Source organism: Globicephala melas, chromosome 3 (assembly GCF_963455315.2).
Source record: "Globicephala melas chromosome 3, mGloMel1.2, whole genome shotgun sequence".
NCBI lineage: Eukaryota > Metazoa > Chordata > Mammalia > Artiodactyla > Delphinidae > Globicephala > Globicephala melas.
This window is the reverse complement of record NC_083316.1, coordinates 164,034,675-164,057,316: the sequence shown is the minus strand read 5'-3', so window position 1 is coordinate 164,057,316 and position 22,642 is coordinate 164,034,675. Positions and strand designations below refer to the sequence as shown.

General features: G+C 51.5%; 1 protein-coding gene across 4 annotated transcripts in view; it reads left to right on the top strand.

Annotated features, from left to right (window-relative positions):
- Positions 1 to 20,557, top strand: part of ILF3 (interleukin enhancer binding factor 3) — a 28,318-nt gene extending 7,761 nt beyond the window's left edge. Inside the window, exons 2-20 of one of the 4 annotated variants that reach the window (XM_030879691.3) lie at positions 4,494 to 4,591; positions 5,153 to 5,382; positions 5,577 to 5,754; positions 7,621 to 7,768; positions 9,183 to 9,274; positions 9,664 to 9,759; positions 10,380 to 10,491; positions 10,914 to 11,011; positions 11,562 to 11,673; positions 11,778 to 11,888; positions 12,253 to 12,452; positions 12,810 to 12,977; positions 13,417 to 13,542; positions 13,651 to 13,827; positions 13,925 to 14,078; positions 14,227 to 14,280; positions 17,697 to 18,065; positions 18,857 to 18,985; positions 19,876 to 20,557. In XM_030879691.3, the coding sequence (XP_030735551.1) occupies positions 4,589 to 4,591; positions 5,153 to 5,382; positions 5,577 to 5,754; positions 7,621 to 7,768; positions 9,183 to 9,274; positions 9,664 to 9,759; positions 10,380 to 10,491; positions 10,914 to 11,011; positions 11,562 to 11,673; positions 11,778 to 11,888; positions 12,253 to 12,452; positions 12,810 to 12,977; positions 13,417 to 13,542; positions 13,651 to 13,827; positions 13,925 to 14,078; positions 14,227 to 14,280; positions 17,697 to 18,065; positions 18,857 to 18,985; positions 19,876 to 20,012 (2,694 nt within the window). In that variant the 5' untranslated portion in view covers positions 4,494 to 4,588 and the 3' untranslated portion in view covers positions 20,013 to 20,557. Of the gene's footprint in view, positions 1 to 4,493; positions 4,592 to 5,152; positions 5,383 to 5,576; positions 5,755 to 7,620; positions 7,769 to 9,182; positions 9,275 to 9,663; positions 9,760 to 10,379; positions 10,492 to 10,913; positions 11,012 to 11,561; positions 11,674 to 11,777; positions 11,889 to 12,252; positions 12,453 to 12,809; positions 12,978 to 13,404; positions 13,543 to 13,650; positions 13,828 to 13,924; positions 14,079 to 14,226; positions 14,281 to 14,736; positions 16,181 to 17,696; positions 18,066 to 18,856; positions 18,986 to 19,875 lie in introns of those variants that run through there. The other 3 variants (XM_030879690.3, XM_030879694.3, XM_030879693.3) reach the window with 3 other exon arrangements.
- The last annotated feature ends 2,085 nt before the right edge of the window (positions 20,558 to 22,642 follow it).

Sequence of the window (22,642 nt, the reverse complement as noted above, 5' to 3'; positions counted from 1 at the left end):
TTTTTTGGACTTCTTTTCAGAGAGGCTGGGCTGGTAAATATCAGGCTTCAGTTGGGCCTGGTTTGAATCCTGAATGAGGTTGCAGGAGCAGCTCTGTGAGCCTTTCAAGGCTTGGGTTTAAAGTTAGATTGGCAGGGGGCAGTGGAGTGTTGCATATATAGGTGGGTATTGTGGGTTTCTTGCCAGCAGTGTTCCTCAAAATCTTGAAAAGGAGGTTAAATGAGGTGGATTCTCTGGTATTCAGGACTGGAGCAGCTGGCTTCCAAGAGGCTGATTTGGATGACAGATAAAGACTCACGCAGAGGCAAGTGAGGCCGGTTTTGTTGCCCTGCAAAGAAGTATTGACTCCAGTTTTTTGTTTGTTTGTTTTGCGGTACGCGGGCCTCTCACTGTTGTGGCCTCATCCGTTGCGGAGCCTGACGTGCAGGCTCAGCGGCCATGGCTCACGGGCCCAGCCGCTCCGCGGCATGTGGGGTCTTCCCGGACTGGGGCACGAACCCGTGTCCCCTGCATCGGCAGGCAGACTGTCAACTACTGCGCCACCAGGGAAGTCCTGACTCCAGTTTTTATTATTTATTTATTTTTGGCTTTGCCTCGCGGATTGTGAGATCTCAGTTCCCCAACCAGGGACTGAACTCGTACCCTCGGCACTGAGAGTACAGAAGCCTAACCGCTGGACCGCCCGGGAATTCCTGACTTCAGTTTTTACGTGTTTGTTTTAGTTCACAGAATAAGTACTCTTACTCACTTTGTCCCCCTGAATCAAAAGCCATCGCCACTAAGGCCTGGCCTGAGGGAGGAGGGCCAGGGGATGAAAGGATCGCAGATGGGCCAAGGGTGGTGGTCAGAGTTAGCCACAGCCCAGTGAACCCCTTTAGGGGTCCCTTCTTGGGCCTGCCTCTCAAGTGAGGCAGCCTGCTGGAGCACAGGCCACAGCCATGCTCTGAGTTTTAGCAGTGAAGACAGCAGATGGAGACCTCGCTGCGGGACGTTTGCTGAAGACAGGAGCATTTGGGGGTGCACAAGTGTCCTTGAGGGCTGTGATGGGCTGATGTTTTACACAGTGAATATCTTTTTTTTTTTTTAGTGTTTCATTTTATTTTATTTATTTATTTTTGGCTGCGTTGGGTCTTCGTGGCTGCGCGTGGGCTTTCTCTAGTTGTGGCGAGCGGGAGCTACTCTTCATTGCAGTGCGCGGGCTTCTCGTTGTGGTGGCTTCTCAGTGCGGAGCATGGGTTCTAGGTGCACGGGCTTCAGTAGTTGTGGCATGCGGGCTCAGTAGTTGTGGCTCAAGGGCTCTAGAGCGCAGGCTCAGTAGCTGTGGCACACGGGCTTAGTTGCTCTGCGGCATGTGGGATCTTCCTGGACCAGGGCTCGAACCCATGTTCCCTGCATTGGCAGGCGGATTCTTAACCACTGTGCCACCAGGGAAGTCCTATATGCCATTGACATCTGACTTTAGTTGTGTTTCACATATCTCTCCATCTCTATTCTTTTCATCTTTCAGTCCACTTCATTTTATTGAAATATAATTAACATAATCTATTTTTACGATGCTTTTCAAAGTAGCAGAAAGTTGTAGTCTTTCCTCTAAATATTAACTAGAGTCCAGTATTTATTTACATTTTTTTTCTTTTGAAGTAAACGTACAGATCTTGAATATCCAGTTCAATGGATTTTGACCACTGCATGTCCCCATCAGTATTACCAAGATGTAGACCATGACCGGGACCCCTTCCCAGGTGTTTCCTGCCACCATCCCCCAGAGGCAACCGCTGATGAGTTTTGGCTGTTTTGCTGAGTTTGAGAACTTCATCTGGGTAGCTGTTTTTTTCCTTTTTCTTTTTTGATAGTTGCCCCAAATGTAGCCACTGGAAGTCTTCATAGATCAGCTCAGTTGTCCTTTGGACAAGCCTGCAGTAATCTGTGCATGTTTCCTTGCTTTCTGACACTGCAGCGTGACCCAGGCTCACCCACCATAGTTGTGCATCAGGTGCCGAATCAACCATTTCTTCCAGGAGCTCCTTTTAGAAGATTTTAGACAATATCGGTCCTACAAAACCCTGAATAAAAAGGTCTTAGTCACCTGGGATCTCAGTTTAAGCTCTGTTGTTTTCGAGTCTCTATATCTGATATCTGTGGTGGAGGAAGAATGTAAAATGAAGAGGTGGTAAGTGTACAGTGATGCATTGGCTCTGGGCACCATGTTGGATTTGGAGGGAAGGCGTTTCTCCTTTAGGGTACACTCGCTGGCCAGGTCCACGGGAATGGGGGACTTGCGTGCTGTGTTCATCACTGTCCCAGCATCTAGCTCAAGGCCTGGCACAGGGGAGATGCATGCTGAATACTTTTGAATAAGTAAATACAGTTTTAAACATCATCCTTCATTATCAGATTGATGAAGTTTCAGTATAGATATGGCCAGGACTGGGGGCTGTTTAACATGGGCTCCTCACCAGTCAGCTGTGATTTCTGATGGCCTGCCTCTTGTCAGTTTAGAATTGGTTTTCTGAGCTTTGCTTTAAATTTTAGATTACCTGCCATGGTTGCACTTTTGTAAGAATTCTTGTTTACTACTCACTTTTAAAAAAAACCAAAAACTATTATGGAAATTTTCAAACATGTACAAATGATCCCAGTATACCCATCCTCATCTTCAGCAGGTATCAACATTTTCCAGTGTTGATTTATCCTTTTCCCTTCTCCACTCACCACCTCACTGGAGTATTTTAGAGCAAATACCAGGCATGTAGTTTAAGCCATTATTTATTTTAGCTGCATTGAGTCTTCGTTGCTGCGCGCGGGCTTTAGTTGCGGTGAGCGGGGGCTACTCTTCGTTGTGATGCGCGGGCTTCTCATCGCGGTGGCTTCTCTTGTTGCAGAGCACAGGCTCTAGGCGCGCAGGCTTCAGTAGTTGTGGCACACGGGCTTAGATGCTCCGCGGCATGTGGGATCTTCCCGGACCAGGGATCGAACCTGTGTCCCCTGCAATGGCAGATGGATTCTTAACTACTGCGCCACAAGGGAAGCCCCAAAGACGTTCTTTTCAAACACAGCCGTAATATCATTCGTTCCTAACTGAATGAACAATTATTCCCTTAATACAGGATGTGCTTTTGCATGTGCTCCGCCCCTACAACAGCCAGTGATGTACATCTTGTCTGTAGCAGAAGTTGGTGCTGTTTTTGCGGGTCTGTGGGATTTATGCTCCATGCTTTCCATAGGTCAATTCATTTAATTTTCACAGTCTCCTTGAAGAGGTAGAGGAGTAGATTCATGTTGCAGGTTAGAAGGAAACTCCAACGAAACTTCAAGGCCACACATGTAGTGGCACAGCTGGCAAAGTTTCAGGCCCACATCTTTGCAAAAGCTCCCACTTGGTGACTACCAAGGGCCCAGGCTCAGCCAGGAGCTGAGCCCAGGGACTGGTCCTCCACTCCTCCCTTCCCTCCCTCCCATGTCAAGAAGAATTTGACGCCACCTGTCCTTTTGCCTGGCTCTGCAGGGACATCGCCTGTCATTCCACCCTTAGATTTTCAGGTTCTACTTTGGAACCCTTCAAGTTTTCGATGAGATTGCTAAGTAGTCCTGAAGCATTGTGGGAAATTCTTGTTCTGGCTAGTCATGTCGGAGTTCATCCTTGAAGGGGGTACGTTTCAGAGGTGAACCTGCTGCCCTGGCTGGTAACTGGTGTGGATGCAAGGGGCTAGCTGTTATGTGGCTGGAGGGAATGGGTGGATTCATCTGTTGCCTATTACGCTGATGGGGTTTTTTTGGTTGTTTACTCATTTGGAAGATTTCAGTGTGGACCAGACTGTTTGCATAGAGTGGGAATTGAGTAGGTTGTAGTCAGCATGTCATTTAGAGTCCAAAATTGTAATTATAGCTACGTTTGTCTTGAAGACTTCTGTTGTGTATTTCAGTTGTCTCAACCACTCCAGAATTGAACCCACAGGTGTGTGTCCATGTGCTGCAGTGGCCACATCCACCTGACGTTTCAGAAGGTTCTTGCCTCTCCAGTTTACAGAAGCCTTTTGAGCCCCTCTGTTTCCTGCTTTCCTTCCATCTCTTCATTACCCTCAAGGACCAGAGCTCTTTGCCTCTTTCTTCTCCAAATACCAAGATTTTGCTGAACATTTTCACCTGTACCATTTTCTGGAGGCTTGTTAAAAGGTTTATTTTTTATTTGTAAAAATTGGCATACTTATATAAAGATATGATAAAAAGGGATTTTTAAAAAAGTAAAAATCACCTGAGTGTGGGCCCGAAGTGAGACGCACCATCTAGAAACCAGCTGTTTTCATTTTTATGGAATTTTATAATTAGTTGTTTGTACCATGGCTTAGTGGTTACTTGGAAATAAAGATGTGTCCTGCTGTGTGGACGGGCCTCCTTCCTGAGGCAGCGCCGTTTGCATCCTGCTGAATATCTGACTGCTAAGATTCATCCATTGATGAAATATGTGAAACTAAAAAGATTTTCTGATCTTATAGATAGTTGAAGTATTGATAACACCAAGGAAATCTGTCACAATTTGAAAAGATAAGGAAAAATTTGATTTCCAGACACTACAGGAAAAGAAGTAAAAATGGTAAGAAAGTTTTTTTCTTAATCATAGATACGGTTTCTTCATTCATGTACAAAAATGTCTGTAGTGTTGCCCCAAAGCATTGGATTCTTTTTTCTAAATTGAAGTAGTTGACTTACAATATCATATTAGTTTCAGGTGTACAACAGTAATTTGATAACTTATTGTAGATTATATTCCATATAAAGTTTTTATAAAATATTGGCTACCTTCCCAATCCTGTTCATTGTGTCCTTGTAACTTGCCTATTTTATACTTAATAGTTTGTTCCTCTTAATCCCCTTCACTGTCTCGCGTCCCCAAAGCATTTGATTCTGTAATCATTTTTCATTGGACTTTTTTCAAGTACATAGTGTAACAATTCTAGTAATATAGAAACGTGTAAAGTAAATGCCCCCTTCCTCCCACCACCTAGAGAAAGCACAGCTGTTATGTTCGGTTGTCCTGCTCAGGCTTTCAGATAAGTTCATATAGTTTTATTTTCATATGAATAATTCTCAGTTGTACAGCTTAAAAGATAAGCGTCAAATTGCATTGTTTTTAACTAATTTTTCACATTTCCAGCGTCCAGTGAGAATTTTTGTGAATGATGATCGCCATGTGATGGCAAAGCATTCTTCTGTTTATCCGACACAAGAGGAGCTGGAGGCAGTTCAGAACATGGTGTCCCACACGGAGCGGGCTCTCAAGGCTGTGTCCGACTGGATCGATGAGCAGGAGAAAGGTAGTGGCGATCACGCCGAGTCTGAGAATGTGGATGTGCCCCCAGAGGACGAGACCAAAGAAGGGGCCGGGTAAGTTGGTTTTGTAGGGTGGTTGTTTTTTGTTTGTTTGTGTGTTTGTTTTGTTTTTTCCTTTCTCCTTTCTAGGGAGACTGGCCAGGCTAGGGTTGAGCACCTCCTTTTCTAAGAAACTCCAGCCTTTCCAGGATCCCTGGGTTCTGGCCAGATGGAATCTCTCACTGAGCATGTGTTGGGCTGTCCCTCAGGGAGCAGAAGGCAGAGCATGTGACTAGAACCCTGAGGGGCGTGATGCGTGTTGGCCTCGTGGCAAAGGGCCTGCTGCTCAAGGGGGACCTGGACCTGGAGCTGGTGCTGCTGTGTAAGGAGAAGCCCACGACCGCCCTCCTGGACAAGGTGGCTGACAACCTGGCCATCCAGCTCGCTGTGAGTGTGACCACCACCACTGGGGTTGGAGGGTGGTCAGGGGAAGAGGTGCCCAACCGCGCTGTGCGCCAAGAGGCACGCTCCAAACCCAGCCTTGCGCCTGCTGTGCTCACACCTTCTGTAGGTGACAGGCAGGACGCTGCAGAGCCACCCAGATGCTCTGGCAGCCAAGAAGGGCCCAGTGCCTGCCATGCACAAGGCTGCACTGTTTTTGGGCCTCACTGGGCATGACCTTCACATCCAGACTCCAGTGATGGATGGGCGGGTGAGTGGATGAATAGGTAGCACAGTTGTTGACTCTTCCTCCCTGATGCAAAGCTGAACATAAAAAAAATTTTTTAACCGATTTATTTGTCTCATTACAAAAGTACTACATAAATAATAGCCTCTGGCATTTCTTGAGCATTGACTACACCAGACTCTAGGCCAGAAGAGCTCTTTATCATTTCATCGTAATGATTGAGATAGGACTTTATCATCTAAGTATTTTCGAAGATGTGACTGAGGTGTGGGGAGCTCAGTAACTGACCCCACATACCCAGCTGGTGAGGTCTGGGGCTTCAGAACCTCTTGAGTGTCACTGCCACTCAGTGCCTCTTTGGGACACATTTACCCTGGATTTAGTGACAGGATAAGCAAAAGAAGAAAGTAAAGACTCTCTTAGACACACTGTTCGTTTTCACGTGTGAAGGTATGTTCTGTCACGTGTGAAGGTACGTACTGTCACGTGTGACTGACAACTGGGGATTCAGGACAGAGGTCAGAATTGATCAGTTAATTTTAATCTTTGTCTATAAAAAGTATATTAAGTGAAGAAAATTAATTTGACGTAAATGTTTCTAAAGGAAAGACAGTTTTTGAAGAGTCTTTAAAGATAGATACAAAGAAAGTATATTTTTATCAATTTAGCTTGGTGTTTTTTGACTGGGGCAGATTTTGCACCCCAGGGGACATGTGGCGAATCTAGAGGTAGTTTTAGTTGTCACAGCAGGAGGAGTTGGGTGCTACTGGCATCTCCTAGGTATAGAGGCTGGAGATGTTGCTCAAGGTCCTCCAGTGCACAGGACAGCCCTACAACCAAGAGTGATCTGGCCCAGAGCGTCCGTAGTGCTGAGGTGGAGAAAAGTCAACTTAGATTTTCCATAGTGCCTTTGTCCTCCCCGTAACGTATTTACTTTGTTTTTCTTGAAAAAAATCAAAAACGCTCGAGTTTTCTTGATCAAGGCATATAAACTGGTATAAAGAAGAAAGCAGAAGTCACAATTGTGAACGTCCTCTTATAGACACGTGCATTTGCAGCAAGTGTGTGCTTTTATAGGCATCATATGATGAGACTATTTTACTGCACACAGTTTCCATCATCCCGCATTCTGTGATAGCTGCTCAGCCTGGTGTGGAAATAGCGGTGGCTGGATGCCGACTCTGTGCTGGGTGCTGTGCTTTCCACGGAGTGTCCGGTTCAAGTCCTCTGCAGCCTTGTGCTGTCGGCCGTGTCACTAAGTCCATTTTACAAATTAGAAACCACAATCTTGATGAGATGAAGTGATTTGTCCAGTTACACAACAACCAAGCAACAAAATGAGGATTCACACCCTCGTCTCCTCCCAGACCCTAAACTCTCTTACCATTACATTATAAAGCTTCCCGTGAAAATCACTCCTCTAAGTAGTCACCTCCTCCTTGGAGTACCTGGAAGATGGCCAAAGACCTGTCCTGCAAGAGGGAGGTTCTGACCCCTAGCTGAAGGGACTGCTGTCAGTCACAGTCCAAGAAACTGGCCTGTCTGCTGTAGTAACCAGGAGCTAAACAGAACTGTCGATAGCCTTGGGGGGAAAGTGCGTTTGAAAGTTGCATTTTCTTTTGTAGGCTGTTACAGATGACAAGTACGAAATACTCCAATCTGTCGACGATGCCGCGATTGTGATAAAAAACACAAAAGAGCCTCCATTGTCCCTGACCATCCACCTGACATCCCCTGTTGTCAGAGAAGAAATGGAGAAAGTATTAGCTGGAGGTAGGGAGGCTGAGAAAGGCCAGCAGGACACTGGCAACTTGGTGTTCCCTCACGATTCAAACGTGCTATTCAGTTTTAGACTGCTTTGATAAAAGGATAGCGGTGTAGCTTTGACCACCTTTTACTCTGAGATCGCATCTCCCACTCGGTTTCAGTCCTGGGAGTTTGACAAAACGGTTGCACTAAAAGTGAGTAGCACTTTTCCTAGAGGATTGCACCATTTTTGTTTGTCTTAATCCTTGGATGTTCTCATCGGTGTTAAATGTGATTTTTTTCTGTTGAGCCAGTCTCTGGCCTTGGAAAAGTGTGTCCCTGGTGATTATAGGCTTTTTAAATTATGGAAGACAACCAGATGGTTTCTGCATGAGCATCACGTTGGACTTGTGCAAACAGCTTGTGTTGCAGCAGAACCGAGGTCTTCTTCGTTTGTCCTCTTCCATTGGCTGCTTTTATCAGTTGCAGTGATTGAAACGCAAAGAGCTGATGCAGAGTTTTGGATAAAGTTTTAAACAATTGAGTGATTTTCAAATCAAGTCTCTGAACCTCAGACAGTGATAATGCTTTCACGATTCAAAGTCCACCCAGGGCTCCTCATACATCGCTGGGTGGACGTTTTTCAGTCACAACTCTCACACCTCAAAGTAAAGGTGACAGGCCTTATCCAAACCCCTGATGCACAGATGGCAGAAACGACAAACGCTCCGGTTTTGCTGCAGCACAGGCTAACGCCGTGCCCTTGTTGCTGTTCTTTGATTATCTTCGGTTCCGATACCTGATTTACTACCAGAGCCCTTCTAGTTTATCAATTTAGGGACGCTGGACCTTTGACCAACAGGACTCTCTCTGTCAAGGGCTGGGGCTAGGGCAGTCCTGCCTGGTGGGCGGAGGTGGTCCCCTTTGCCATAGACGCCTCAGGGGAAGGCCTGTGGGAAGCAGAGAGGGAGTGCATTTCTACTCCCCACCCCCTGCCTATTTTTTTTTTTTTTTTTTTGGTTTTTGGTTTTTGGTTTTGGTTTTCGTTTTTTGCTAATGAATTTTTTAGCATAGCTAATTTATTGGGAGATCCTGGGGAGGAAGCAAGGTAATAGTCTCTACTAGAAGATAGGATCCACCTATCTGTCCCCCTCCCCCATGGGATTATTCCTTTTAGAGTAACTTCCCACTTTTGTTTTTGTTTTTCTTATTGTTGTTTTTTTGGTTTTTTGTTTTTTTGGAGGGGGCCTCTGATTTTTACCATCTCCTCTTGGGGCAGAGTTAAATGCACTTGAGCGTCTCCTTCCCTGGTCAAGGGTGGAGATGACTTGAGATTCTGGGAGCCTCAGCTGCCCCTTAGGAAGCTGCCACATCCCCTTTCCACCTGACAGAAACCCCTTGGTCAAACTGTACCTTGTCTTCTTATTCCATCCATGAATAGAAACGCTATCAGTCAACGATCCCCCGGACGTTCTGGACAGGCAGAAATGCCTTGCTGCCTTGGCGTCCCTCCGACACGCCAAGTGGTTCCAGGTTTGCATTTTGTTCTTCTATTTGTCTTTCGGTAGAGAATTCCTAAGTTTTAACTTGGCTAATTTTCATCATAAAGTTTCGGTAACATTGAAGAGCACCGTGCTGGACTTAGCACCTGCAGGCGTGCAGTTGCTAAAGGAGCACGCATAGACAAATTTGACACCCCCAAAGGAGGCTTGTGACTGAGTAGGTGGGTAGCTGCTGCTTTGTGCCAAGAGTAACATCATTCTCGTCCACTCGGTGAAGTCGCTGCCGACCACACACTTGATGGTTGTGAACGTTCACCGTTTACCCTTGACAAAGTAGCACCCTGAGACTTGTGTTTTTCATGTTTGCCTTGTGTTCAGGGAGGTGCCTTGGTGTGAAAAGCCTGTGCTTTGTTCCTCTAGGCCAGAGCCAATGGGCTGAAGTCGTGTGTCATTGTCATCCGGGTCCTGAGGGACCTGTGCACCCGCGTTCCCACCTGGGGTCCCCTCAGAGGATGGGTAAGGCACCTTTGTAGCTATAGCCACCCTGGGTCATGTGTGCAGAGACATCCCAGATCCCAAGAATATGTTAATGGTAAATGGGCTGGAGTGGCCCTTCAGGGTGTGGCCGATACTCCAGTCATAGCTGCTCATTGAGCAACTACTGTGTGCCACACCCTGGGTGGGGATGAGAACGAGACCAGACTCCCATGGAAGGTGCACAGCTCAACCTAGGCAGGGGCCGGCCAGGTGGCACACTTACTGTGATAGATTGCTCTCCGTGACGAGGGTTTTGTAGCTGTTCTTGGACAGGGGTCAGCAAACTGAGGCCCACAGGCCAATTTTGGCTAGTTGCCTGTTTATCTATAGTTAAGAATGCTTTTTATGTTTTTAAATGGCTATATTTTAAGTATAAGTACCTATGTAACAGCTTCAACTTTGCCTCTTGGCCCACACAGCCTGCCCCTTTAACGTCTGGTCCTTTAAGGAGAAGTTGGTTGAGACCCACTCTAGGCGTCCTGTCCTGTCTTGGACGCGCGCCCGCACACGCACACACATACACACACACGGCAACAGCTCCTCAGCATCAGCCAACTCCCTCCTGGACACTGTAGTTAACTGTCCCTCTTGCCTTTCAGCCCCTCGAGCTTCTCTGTGAGAAGTCCATCGGCACAGCCAACAGACCAATGGGTGCTGGCGAGGCCCTGCGGAGAGTGCTGGAGTGCCTGGCTTCAGGCATCGTGATGCCAGGTTGGGGCCTTGTGCTTTGCAAGTTGCAGGGAAAGGACAGGGATTGAGGCCCTGAGGCCACTTTCTGGCGGGTCCCCTGACCGGGTTAGGGCAGCAGCATCCCCGTGTCCCCCTAGGGATGAAGCATGTGACTACCCTCTTGCACCATCATATCCAGCCCTGTGCCGGCTCCGCAGCTGTGACTCAGGGCGGATCCGGGGCAGTGGTGACCCACTCCCACGCGAGCTCCATGCTCTGAGATACATGTGGATTATTTCTCTCACAGGCTGGATGCCGAGTGGGTCACCGAGCTCGGTGTGTTTTCCAGAGCTGGGTGTGGATGGGGCGCGGGGGGTAACGCACTTGGTTCCCTCAGCCAGCACAACTCTTCGGAGATGCTAAAAGATAATCCTCTGCATATCTTCCTTGTTTCCTGCCTTCAGATGGTTCTGGCATTTATGACCCTTGTGAAAAAGAAGCCACTGATGCTATTGGGCATCTAGACAGACAGCAACGGGAAGATATCACACAGAGTGCGCAGGTATAGTCATCGCCATTGCCAACGTGAGCCCTTACCCAGTCTGTAATCACTGGCTTCCAGTTCCATTACTGGGTATTCTCAGGGTAGCCACTGGACTCATAGGCTCAGGCTGGGGATTCTGAAGGTCAAGGGATCGTGCCTGATACAGGGTGCCCCAATCTGGGTTGCTTCTTTCCCCTGGCGCCACGCGTGGTTGTCGCCTGCCCCCTCAGCCTGCTCGAGTGCTGTTTTCAGACACCGAGTTCAGCGGGGAGATGTGTTTGCGTGCGGACTGCTCCAGGAGTCCTTCCCTCGCAGGCCCACCACGTGGCTCCGTGTGGCAACCAGTCCCCAGGTTGGGGTCTCCTGTAATCCTCTCGAGGGGGGTGGTCACAGGCTGGCCTTCCCCCACAGCAAGGCTGGGCCCTGGCTGTTGGGGACCCCTCGCTGTTATAGGGGAGACCGTTAGCAACCCGTCAGCTCCCACCCCTTCCAGAAGGCATTAGTGAGAGCACACACGTTGGCTGGGAACGCAGGGCGGCTGAGTCAGGTTCCTCTTCCCCTTCTCCAGCATGCTCTGCGACTTGCTGCGTTTGGCCAGCTCCATAAGGTCCTGGGTATGGACCCCTTGCCTTCGAAGATGCCCAAGAAACCAAAGAATGAAAACCCAGTGGACTACACAGGTAAGCATGGCGCAGTGCCCATGCCCAGGCAGGCGGTATCATCGCACGCTCCCAGTAGAGCCCAGACTGGAGTCTCAGCTGCTTCTGTCCTTGTCTCGTTTCAGTGCAAATACCCCCCAGTACCACCTACGCCATTACGCCCATGAAACGCCCAATGGAGGAAGATGGGGAGGAAAAGTCTCCCAGCAAAAAGAAGAAGAAGATTCAGAAGAAAGGTACCAGCATTCATTCATAGTCCTTGTTTTACCCTCCACGTGGCTTCAATTAAGGTTCACCCCAAAGTGAGTGGGATACCTCCTTTTGCCTTCTCTTTCTCGGACATGATACTTCAGTCCTTTTAAGAATGATTAAATAAATACAGCATGGGTATGGAGCACAAGTGGGGTGGACGGGCCTCAGCTGGTGACCGCAGGCGTGGTGTGCGCCTGGGAGTGGGGCAGGCAAGGCCTCGGCACGTGTTGCCGCCCAGCCCCCTGCCCAGTCCTCCACGTCGTGCATCAGGGCGCAGTCAGGACAGGTTCCCCTGCCCGGTTCAGAATTGACTGACTTTCCAGAGCAACATTGGTGTGTTCTCTCTAGAGGAGAAAGCAGAGCCTCCCCAAGCGATGAATGCCCTGATGAGACTGAACCAGCTCAAGCCGGGGCTGCAGTACAAACTGGTTTCCCAGACCGGTCCCGTTCACGCCCCCATCTTCACCATGTCTGTGGAGGTAGACGGCAACTCATTCGAGGCTTCTGGGCCCTCCAAAAAGACTGCCAAGTTGCACGTGGCCGTTAAGGTGAGCGCGGCCGGCAGCGTCGTACAACGGCAAAACACTTCCCTCATCTTGCTCCCCTTCAGAGCCATCATCCCCTGTTTAAGCATGAGGCTAAAGGAGGGCATGCGCATACTGCAATGGTTAGATTCCTGAACGGTAGCCAAGTCACACGTGGCAAGAATGCCATCATCACTGTGGCTGATGGGCAGAGGGCCCCCAAGTGTGGCCGGGCATCGAGGTGGTCTTGGGAGCTATAGGAAAGCTCCTCCAGTTAGCTGGACGCTACCCTAGGAACTTCTGAGTCAGGACCCCGGGTGTGGGAGGGGTTCTGCGTGGTTGAGCCCTCCCTCACTGGGGGCCTGGGTCTCCCTCCTGCAGGTGTTACAGGACATGGGCTTGCCCACGGGTGCCGAAGGCAGAGACTCCAGCAAGGGGGAAGACTCAGCTGAGGAGACAGAGGCGAAGCCAGCCGTGGTGGCCCCTCCACCTGTGGTGGAAGCTGTCTCGACCCCCAGCGCTGCCTTTCCCTCAGATCCCACTGCCGAGGTGAGCACGGGGTGGGTGCTGGGGTGCCCGGCAGGAAGGAGCAGGCAGCCCTGGGTCCCATGAACCAGGACAGTTACTGGTCCTTGTTCTCTTACCCCAAGAGAGTGTACCTTCCAGTCCAGGAGCCTCTGGAGGGAGTTGGGTGTGAGCTATTGAGCCATGACCAAGAGGCCCTTGCTGGTGTTGACCCAGCATCTGGGGCTGCACTGGGGTGGCCTGCAGTCGAGAGTGTGCCGTTTCCCCGGGAGATGGGGTGTGGGTGGAGGTGGTCCCATTGCTGGGAAGGCCACAGATGATTTCTGGAGACGGGAGTGGCGAGGGGGATGGAGCGGAGGGCCTCAGCCATGACATAGGGGCAGCTGCCCTCCTCCACGTGCTGGAAAGCCCTTAGCTGAGTTTGTTGGTTTTCTTTTCTGTTTTCCCTGAGAACGTAAAACAGCAGGGGCCGATCCTGACCAAGCATGGCAAGAACCCTGTTATGGAACTTAATGAGAAGAGGCGTGGCCTCAAGTATGAGCTCATCTCAGAGACAGGGGGCAGCCACGACAAGCGCTTCGTCATGGAGGTGAGTGGTCCTGGGGGCGGGTCCTGGGGGGGCCTGGAGTCCTTGGAGACTCCCCCCCGTCCCAAGGTGGGTGTTGGGTCACCCCAGACACGCATGTGTTCTTCCCAGGTCGAGGTGGACGGACAGAAGTTTCAAGGCGCTGGCTCAAACAAAAAGGTGGCCAAAGCATATGCCGCCCTTGCTGCGCTAGAAAAGCTGTTCCCCGACGCCCCTCTAGCCCTTGAGGCCAACAAGAAGAAGAGAGCCCCCGTGCCTGTGAGAGGTGGACCGAAATTTGCTGCTAAGGTGAGCGGTCACCCCGGAACTCTCTGACCTTGGTGTGTATTCTCTGGTGATTCGAGTGGGAGGCGAATGTAACCCGTCTGTCTTCTTTCCCGTCCAGCCACATAACCCTGGGTTCGGCATGGGGGGTCCCATGCACAACGAAGTGCCCCCGCCCCCCAATCTCCGAGGACGGGGAAGAGGAGGGAACATCCGAGGTCGAGGGAGAGGGAGAGGCTTTGGTGGCGCCAACCATGGAGGCTACATGAATGCTGGTGAGGACCATTGTCCTGTGCTGTCCCAGTGGGCTCGGCCTGCTCCCTGGAGTGGGTGGGACCCCTGGGGCCAACTGAGATGCCAGAAGAGGCAGGGGGGCCGGCAGACCCACCTCCTGCCCTGGTGACCCTGTCTGTTCCCTTTCAGGCGCCGGGTATGGCAGCTACGGGTATGGAGGCAACTCGGCGACCGCCGGCTACAGTAAGTGTGTGTTTCTCTTTGTCTGAGCTTGGGGAGAAGCTGCAGCTTAGCTCCCGTGGCCTGAGTTAGAGCAGGGTGGCCCAGCAGCAGGAGCAGCCTCCCTGAGGCTTAAGGGCGGCTGGCACCCATTCTCGGTGGTTAGGTCAGGCGGTCCTCCAGCACCCCCCATCCTGCAAAAGTGTAATTTACTCTTTAAATGTTAATGCACACACTTGTGTGACTTGAAAGTTCATTAAAAGTCAGAATTTTAAATTTCTCTGCTTTAAGCCATGCGAAGCACCAATCCTGTGATAATACTTTTCCTGACAGTGCACAGCTCTTGTCTTGAGAAGGAGCCTTCATTGGGGGGTTACAGGAGCAGAGAAATCTAAAACATGAATTTCAAATGTGGCGCTCTGTGCCATTTTTCAAAAGAATTCTAATTTTTTTTCTCTGCTCTGTCTCCCCCTTTTGTAGGTGACTTTTTCACAGACTGCTACGGCTATCATGATTTTGGGTCTTCCTAGAGCATCTAAAAGTATTGCACACAAAATCAACTTTTTACTCCAATTTTCTCGAACTCCAAAACCCAAAGTGTCCGTGCTGTGCCCTGTGCTTCACTGGGTTTCTCAACCGTGGCTTGTCACCGCAGCTTGTCTGAAACTCTTAGCCTGCAGAATTTAAGACAATGGCAGTTTTTATCGTGATTTGCCTTTGAACTTGGTCATATTGAAGTTCACAATAAGTGGAAAACAATTTTCAGAGAATGTGTTTTTTGTGCAGAATTGCACAGAATTCTAGAGCCAGCGTTGGTCAGCATCAAGGCAAAAGCCCACCTTTGCTTTTTATGGAAAGCATTACTTTATTTAAGAGACAGATAATAATGCATTTTAATCTACCTTTGTCTTAATTTACAGCAGGTTTTGTATGAATTTTTAACCTTTTAACAAATTCCCAAATCTGGTTGATGCCTTTGACAGTAACGATTTCACCACATCTGAATCCAGAGCAACCAGCCTTTTTTTTGTTGTTTTTTCATAAGCATGTGAAACGTTGGGAACGTTGGGGAATTGTATATTGTGCTAAGTTAACCTCTTCCACCTTTTGTAAATGCTCTGGTGGGTTCTTGTTCCGGGATGCAATGTTCTGTGGCTGCTTTAGCTAGAGGTGAACTCTCAAAGGTATCAAAACTGTGCTTCCACTATTAGTGCAAGAAACAGACAGGCTTTAAGGAAGAGAGAACGTGGAATTTTGCAAGTCGTAATCACACCTGCAAATGCATGGGATTCTAGAGTTTTTTTTTCCATTTTTCTTTTCTTTTCTTTTTTTTTTTTTAATGGGGCTTTAAAAATAATCCAGCAGGAAGAGCTTAATACATAGCACAATTCTCCAGTGAAGGGCCAAGCCTCAGCAGGGCCTGTGCTGCTGGGCGCACGTCCACGGCAGAGTCCAGAAGGCCCGGAAAGCTGCTGCCCTCTCACCTCAGGGTGCAGGCTTGAGCTTGTGTGGCTTCTCCTTTGTGCGCAGAGACACACACAGGCGTTTTGGCTCTTGAATGAGACCCCCGTCTCTTGGCGGGAGTCCTTCTTGGGAATGAGTGTAGTTTGGGCTCTGGTCAGCAGGTTTTTTTGCAGCAAGGCCTGCCTCTGCGTTGACTTGCAAAATTTTGCGTTTATTCAGTCAGGCAAAAAATTGGTCAAAACGGTTATTACATAATTTGTTCCCAGGGGTTTGAAACATTCAGTGAAACTTTTTAAAACTTTGATTGCATGATGTATTTTTTTTTCCTAGAAAGTTATTGTTTGAGAATAATGTCTTTTTATACCAGGAAATAGTTATCCTGAAATGACGTTGAAAATTTCCCCTCCCCTTTATTATTATTATTATTTTTTTTTAATCAATACATGTTAAAGTAACAAGCCCTCAGTCCTTGGCGTCTTCATTCATTCCCACACTGGCGGAGGGGCGAGGAGGCGCTCAGTGCTGGTCGTGGGCAGCCGAGGTGGTGGGCTTCCGAGAGGGGGTCTGCAGGGGACCTCCTGTCCTCCAGCCTCCTTGAGAAGCCTTCGCGCGTTTACTTTCTTGCATTGTGGGACACGTCCTTCTCCTTGGTGTTTTTGGCTTTGGGTGGTGTGGGTGGAAGGGTCTAGAGAAAATTAACTGATGTTGCAGATCAGTTCTATCCAGATTATTGTTCAAACCACCCAAGACACAGCGGTGTGGGGCGTACATCTGCAGCGGGTGGAAGGAATTAACCCCATTCAAAAGGCAGGAGATCCTTGGTGCTAAATATGGGAAGGAAGGGCAGGGTGTGTGGGGAGCGTCCTCTCCCCGTCCTCCCACCCTGGGCATAGTGGCCACACCAGGCACCAGCCCCGGCTGTCTGTGGCAGGGGCAGCGGCCAGCCAGCACAGGTGCACCCAGGCCCGCCTGCTCCAGGAGCCCGAGAGTTCTGCAGCCCTTGTGTGAATGCTAGGGATTGCCCGGCTGGGTCGGAGAGCCACCCACATGACCTGTTCTCTTCCTGTCGCCTCACCTTAGCTGACCCATGCCCCGTCAGTTCATCTGAGTGGTGGGGCTGTGTTAAGAAACCTGTCTTCCGGGGTCTGTACCTAGTAACCAGAGGGGGGACCCACCGTGACATTCTCCGCTCCAGGGCCTGAGAATGTGGCGGCCTGGCTGCACGCTTGTCAGTCCTGCCCCTGGGTCCTGCCTGCGCCCGGCAGCTGTGCGGGGAGTAAGGAGGGGCCCTCTGGGGGGGGCCACCCAAGGCAGTAGCTTGAGGGCCCACCTGGGTGTTCTGAACCCAGCCGTAGTGTTTCATTCTGCCCACGAGGCTGTGGCAGTCACACCAGGGAGATGCCCTAGGTCATTGGGCTAAGTCTCCATTCGGTCCTCCCAGACCCAGGTTGGACCAGCTGGTCTTCAGGAACGACTCTGGCTTTTAGGGGCATCGTTACAGAGCAGCTCCAGGGGTCACCCAGGCCTGGGACTACAGAGCCTCTTCCCAGCACAGCAGGGGGGAGGTGGCGGTGGCCAGCTGCTTCTTTGGGGCTTTGCTTTTCCTCTCACCGTTGGGGACATCTGGGTAGCAGTCAGCTAGTCGTGAATGTCATCCCGCGCTTGGAGCCCATCTCATTGTAATGTTGACATCCGCTGCGAAAGCTGCTGCTGGCCTGCTGTCGTGCCGCTGCTTGGGCAGAGAGCCATTGTTGTCGTCAGCTGATGGGTGAGTGGGGCTGAAGGCTGGGCCAGTCCATACCAGGCTGCTTCAAGGACCGGAGCCGCTGCTCCTCGCTCTCCTGCCTCTTTCCGTCTCTCCGGGCCTGGCCAGTGGGCTTGTGGGTCAGCCTTCAGGGCCCACAGCTGTGACCTTCCCTCTCCTTCCCCTCCCCCGTCTCCCGATCCTCCAGCTGACCCGCTGCCTTCCTGTTTAGGTCAGTTCTACAGCAACGGAGGGCATTCTGGGAATGCCGGTGGTGGTGGCGGCGGCGGGGGCGGTGGTGGCTCTTCTGGCTACGGTTCCTACTACCAAGGTGACAACTACAACTCACCAGTGCCCCCGAAACACGCCGGGAAGAAGCAGCCGCACGGGGGCCAGCAGAAGCCCTCCTACGGCTCGGGCTACCAGTCCCACCAGGGCCAGCAGCAGTCCTACAACCAGAGCCAGTACAGCAACTACGGCCCCCCACAGGGCAAGCAGAAAGGCTATAATCATGGACAAGGCAACTACTCCTCCTACTCAAACTCCTACAGCTCCCCCGGAGGCGGGGGCGGATCAGACTACAGCTACGAGAGCAAATTCAGTGAGTTGGCTTCCAGAGCCTCCAGGGGTCCAGGCCAGCAGCACATCCCAAGGAGTGGTGGAAGCTCAGCCCTGCCCCAACCTGACCTCTGGTGGAGGGACTGGAAGGAAGCCGGGTGGTGCTGGCTGCAGGGCGGGCGTTAGGAAAATCCTGACAGCAGGGTCCCCTGGCCCAGGTCTTTGCTGGTCCCTCCCTGTTGCCTTCTCCGAGGTCCCGGAGGCTGTGGGCTGAGGCTGGGGCCCAAGGGTGGATAGAGCCTGTGAGTCTGGGCCAGCTGCTGCAAGGTCATCTCCAGGGATGGGCTCTGGAGACAGCCCCCAACACATCCTGAGTTAACTTCCCCGTCTGCCGGTCCTTCCACCTCGTGCACAGACCCAGCAGGCCTGGGGAAGCGTGGGTGTGAACTCGTGCACAGCAGGATAGCGGGCAGCTGCATGCCGGGGACCTTAAAGAAGCTGTGCTGCCTGTGCGTGGGCCTGGCGGTGGGCCTCGGGTACCTGGCTGGGTGGGAGAGGGGAGGAGGCTGCTGGGGACCCTGGGATGGAGGAGCAGGCGGGAAGGCAGGATGGACCTGGGCTTCAGAACATGATGACATTACAGGGCTCCAGTGGCCCCCGGCGCTTCGTGGTTGGACTGAGGGTGCCAAATTTCATCAGTCAATATGGGGATCGGGCAAGGCCCAGGCGTCAGCTGAGCTCCTGCCACTGCCGAGGCCGCGCACAAGGAACCTAGATCGCCCCAGCCACAGTCTTGGCCACAGCCCCTTAACTGTGTTATCTTCTCTCCCCCAGACTACAGTGGTAGTGGAGGCCGAAGCGGCGGGAACAGCTACGGCTCAGGCGGGTCGTCCTACAATCCAGGGTCACACGGGGGCTACGGCGGAGGTTCTGGGGGCGGCTCCTCATACCAAGGCAAACAAGGTGGGCCTGGGGCAGCAGGCAGCACAGCATGGGGCCCCTTAAACTCAGAGCCAGCAGGGACCACACGGATTCCATGAGGAGGGGGCGTGGCCTGGCCTGGGCAGATAGCAGCACAGGTAGGGGGGCCCCGGTGGCAGCTGCAGCTTGGCTTCCATGTGGGGTAAGAACAAGGAGTGGGAGACACGGGCACACCAGGACCCTGTGAGAGCACGGGCTTAGGCACACCTCCAGCGTCAGGTTCTTCCCGAGCCAGGCGTTCAGAAATTGCCCTACTCTTTTTTTTTTTTTTTTTTTTCCTTTCCTTTTTGCGGTACGCAGGCCTCTCACTGCTGTGGCCTCTCCTGCTGCGGAGCAACAGGCTCCGGACGCGCAGGCTCAGCGGCCATGGCTCACGGGCCCAGCCGCTCCACAGCATGTGGGATCCTCCCGGACCGGGGCACGGACCCATGTCCCCTGCATCGGCAGGTGGACTCCCAACCACTGCGCCACCAGGGAAGCCCTGCCCTACTATTAAATGTTGGCACCAACGGGAAAGAATACGGAGAACAGTGAGGGCCAAACAGAGCCTGACGTGGAGCTCTGGTTTGGGGTGGTGAGCTCAGCCTGTGCTCAGGCAGCCCCCGGTTACAGCTTCCGCTGCCCATGCGTCGTGGCTGGGCAGCTCCCCACCCCTCATAAACGCAGGGCTGATGGTCCCACCTCAGGGTTTTTGGGACAACTAGGCCCAGTGACCCTGGAAAGGCACTTAGCAGAACAAGGTGGAGCTTCCATGGCTGCCCTGCTGCGATCTCTCCGGCAGACACAGTTCTGGTGTTGGCTGACGTCCTGCTCTCTGACCGCGGGGCAGGCCTGTGCCTCTCACCTCTAACCCTCCCCCCTCTCTCCCTTAGGAGGCTACTCATCACAGTCGAACTACAACTCCCCGGGGTCCAGCCAGAATTACAGCGGCCCTCCCAGCTCCTACCAGTCGTCACAGGGGGGCTACGGCAGAAACGCAGATCACAGCATGAACTACCAGTACAGATAAAGCCCCCAAGGGGTGAAGATTTGTACCTTCTGCACTTACTCCCCCGTTGTAAGATTCAGTTTTATGCATCACAGTTAACATGTCAACCGGCCTCTCCAGGCCCCTTCCGCCCTACCCTGTCCACGTTGCTGTGTTGTGAGGTGCAGCTGGTCACTCCTGTGACCCGTCCTGTGACCCATATTTAGCTGTGTTTGGGACTCCGTGTCTTCAGTGGTTTGTTAGTTGCCATTACAACTTTGTCTGAGTAGAGTTTTTTTGAGTTCTTGCAATTAAGTATCCCTCTGTCTATTTACAATTGGTGTTAGTGTTAACTCAGTTTGTCTTTAAATAGTAACGGAAGGGATACTTCATCTGTTAATGCTTTTGTGAAGTGAGTTAAACGAGCTTTCTGTATTTTAATGCTTTAGTGTTTCAGTTTTATAAGTGAAGATTTTATTTTAAAAACCAGTGGGAAAGAGTGGGGGTTTTTTTTGTATGTCTGGTTCATTCAGGCAGTACATCTGAATTGAGCTGAATGTAGACGAATAAAGAAAAACAAAACTCTGTGCCTGTCGTAGGCCTGGGTGTCTGGGCCACCAGCAGCAAGATGGGCAGGTTCCTCCACTCTGTTCCCAGCACAGGAAGGCAGGGTGTGGGGGGCAGGGCAGTCCCTGGTCACCAGAGAACGGCCAAGGCCAGCAACCCAGTTTCCTGGCAGCTTGTAGAACCGGTGTCCCAGCGGCGCCATAGTCCCAGCTCTCCCGTTGGGCTGCAGAGTGACTTCCGGAGACCCACACTGCTGTAGGGGGTTTGCTCACACAGTTGGGCATGCTTTGTTTTCTCCATGAATTCTCATATGGTTTGAAGTGCAATTTCAAGTCACCACGGAGTAAAACATCCTTGTAGGTTGGGTACGTGTAACCTAAAAAAGCCCAGTTGAATCTGGCTGAAAGATGCCGAGATCTAGGGAACCCAGCCACAGAAGCATCCGTGCCAGGATGGCGCTTTGTGTCTGCAGCAGCCACGGCCTTTCCCCTGGTGCCGCCCCACCTCGAGCGTGTTCCACAGAGTGCACGGTTGGCGTGCTTCACGATCCTGGGTAATTTTGCAGTGGTTGGGAGACGTCTGTCACCTAGTGGGTAGAGGCCAGGGATGCTGCTGACCATTCTACACTTGAATGTCAGCAGTGCGCAGGTGGAGGAACCCTCCCCAGAGCAGCCCCCTTCTCAACTCTGGCCCTGCGTCCGGGAGAAGTGGGGGTCGCGCCTGGATTGCTTTACCCGCCTGTCTGGAACGAGCCCCTCACTGAGGCCTGGGACTGCATCTCTACAGGAACCCACCTAGTCTTGCTGCCTCTCCACTCTCTCAGAGCAGGTACTGTTCAAGATTGTGGCCCCTTCGGGCTTCCCTGGTGGCGCAGTGGTTGGGAGTCCGCCTGCCGATGCAGGGGACACGGGTTCGTGCCCCGGTCCGGGAAGATCCCACATGCCGCGGAGCGGCTGGGCCCGTGAGCCATGGCTGCTGAGCCTGCGCGTCCGGAGCCTGTGCTCTGCAACGGGAGAGGCCACAACAGTGAGAGGCCCACGTACGGCACACACACGAAAAAAAAGATTGTGGCCCCTTGGCCTCCCGTGCTTGGTTAACCATGGCCTCTGGGAGAAGTGCGACCCATTCTTGACTCAGAATCACTCAGCTGAGGCAGCAAGTCCAGTGTGCCTTCAAAGGATGAAGATTTGCCTTCTTGGGGAGGTGAGAGAAAGGTGTTCTCCACTAAAAGAGGAAACATTGGAAGAATTTTGCTTACTGCCAGAGCAGAGGAGGCCTGGGATGCCAAATGGTCCAGCCCTGGGAACGGGTCCCAGAGTGCAAACATTTGTGTTGGCCTGAAGTGCCCTGGGATCCCTCAAGCATTTGCACTTGGAGACCAGAGACAGACCTGAGGGATGGCTTCCAGCCTCGACTCCTCTCCCAGACAGGTCCAGGGGATGGAAAAAAAGAGACCCACACAAGATCACTTGGACCTTGTGTTTCAGAAGATAGGATAAAGGTGTGGACGGAAGCTGTGTCACTGAGAAGTCCATGGCGAGGAACACTCCTGCGACGCCTGCCAAATGCCTTCAACCATGGACCTGCGTTTTCAACACAGGTTTCACCATTGGTTTCCCAAGCAGCAGCCACCACCACCATTCACATTTCTGAATGCAGACTCACCGCAAGGGAATGAATCTCAAGGTTAGGGAAGGCAGTGGAAAAATGTGTACCTATGGTGACAAGTCCTCAGGGAGTCGAGACTTGCTGCCGTGTTCATCTGTTGCGGGGACGGGCTAGACCCCGGGTGGCTTATCTTTGATCAGATGCCTATCTGAGTCTTTGCCACGGTCAGGACAAGTTTATTGCCAAAAAGAGGGCGTTAACTGGGAAGCAAGCAGGATTTCCCCTTGCCTCTTCCAGCTTCTGGTGGCTCCAGCCGTCCCTTGGCTCGTGACAGCATCGCACCAATCTCTGCCTCTGTCTTCACATGACATTTTCCTGTGAGTCTCTGCGTCTTAAATCTCCTCCCTTATATAAGGGCACCAGTCATTGGATTTGGGGCCCACCCTAGTCTAGGATGAGTTCATCCCAAGATCCTTAAAAACATCCACAAAGACCTT